The sequence below is a fragment of the Asparagus officinalis genome, chromosome 1, assembly GCF_001876935.1.
Source record: "Asparagus officinalis chromosome 1, Aspof.V1, whole genome shotgun sequence".
NCBI classification, from domain to species: domain Eukaryota; kingdom Viridiplantae; phylum Streptophyta; class Magnoliopsida; order Asparagales; family Asparagaceae; genus Asparagus; species Asparagus officinalis.
This window is the reverse complement of record NC_033794.1, coordinates 11115381-11116042: the sequence shown is the minus strand read 5'-3', so window position 1 is coordinate 11116042 and position 662 is coordinate 11115381. Positions and strand designations below refer to the sequence as shown.

Sequence of the window (662 nt, the reverse complement as noted above, 5' to 3'; positions counted from 1 at the left end):
CCGCCGCCGCCGCCGCTTTCTTGTTGCTTCCTCTGCTGATCAGTGACGTCGAAGCGGGTGACGAGAGCAACATGACGCTCAGGATTCCTCTTCATCACCTCCTCAACGGTTGTAGGCCAATACAGCCTCTCTATTCTCCCGTCCGGGTGTTGGATCACTGCTGCCGATGCTACCTCCGCTGCTTGGCAATTCCCCATTTCTGGGATCACCTTGACACTGCAGATTGTTATTATAGAAGGATGATGATGATGATGATGGATTGGGAGAGCTTTATTAGGGTGTTTTGAGCTGTGGGCAAACGTGAGTGATGGTCCACTCGCACTTGCTGTGTCCTTTTTATAAGGTTTATTGAAGAGGCTGTGCCTAGATGAGGTCAAGATTGTTCAACTTTTCTTTTCTACTGGATTTGGACAGATCTCTAATCTTTTAGGTGCCGTTTCAAAGATTTACCGGGAAGAGTTTTAGAAAATTAAAGCACTACAATTTAGTTTAGCATTAAGGAGGTTTGCGTACGGCTTAATATGATATTTATCATATTTATATATGTTTACTCATCACGGATATAGATATACATCGATAAGAAAAATTCATATCCATAACTACTAAAATCATATACGAGTACGAATACACGTGTATGTATAAGCGCATATGCATGCAGATAC

At 42.6% G+C, this 662-nt stretch overlaps 1 protein-coding gene across 1 annotated transcript in view; it reads right to left on the bottom strand.

Annotated features, from left to right (window-relative positions):
* LOC109849714 overlaps positions 1-313 on the bottom strand; it is a 4668-nt gene extending 4355 nt beyond the window's left edge. Inside the window, exon 1 of the mRNA XM_020419583.1 lies at positions 1-313. This exon is cut by the window's left edge and continues 98 nt beyond it. Coding sequence (XP_020275172.1) covers positions 1-197 — 197 coding nt within the window. The 5' untranslated portion in view covers positions 198-313.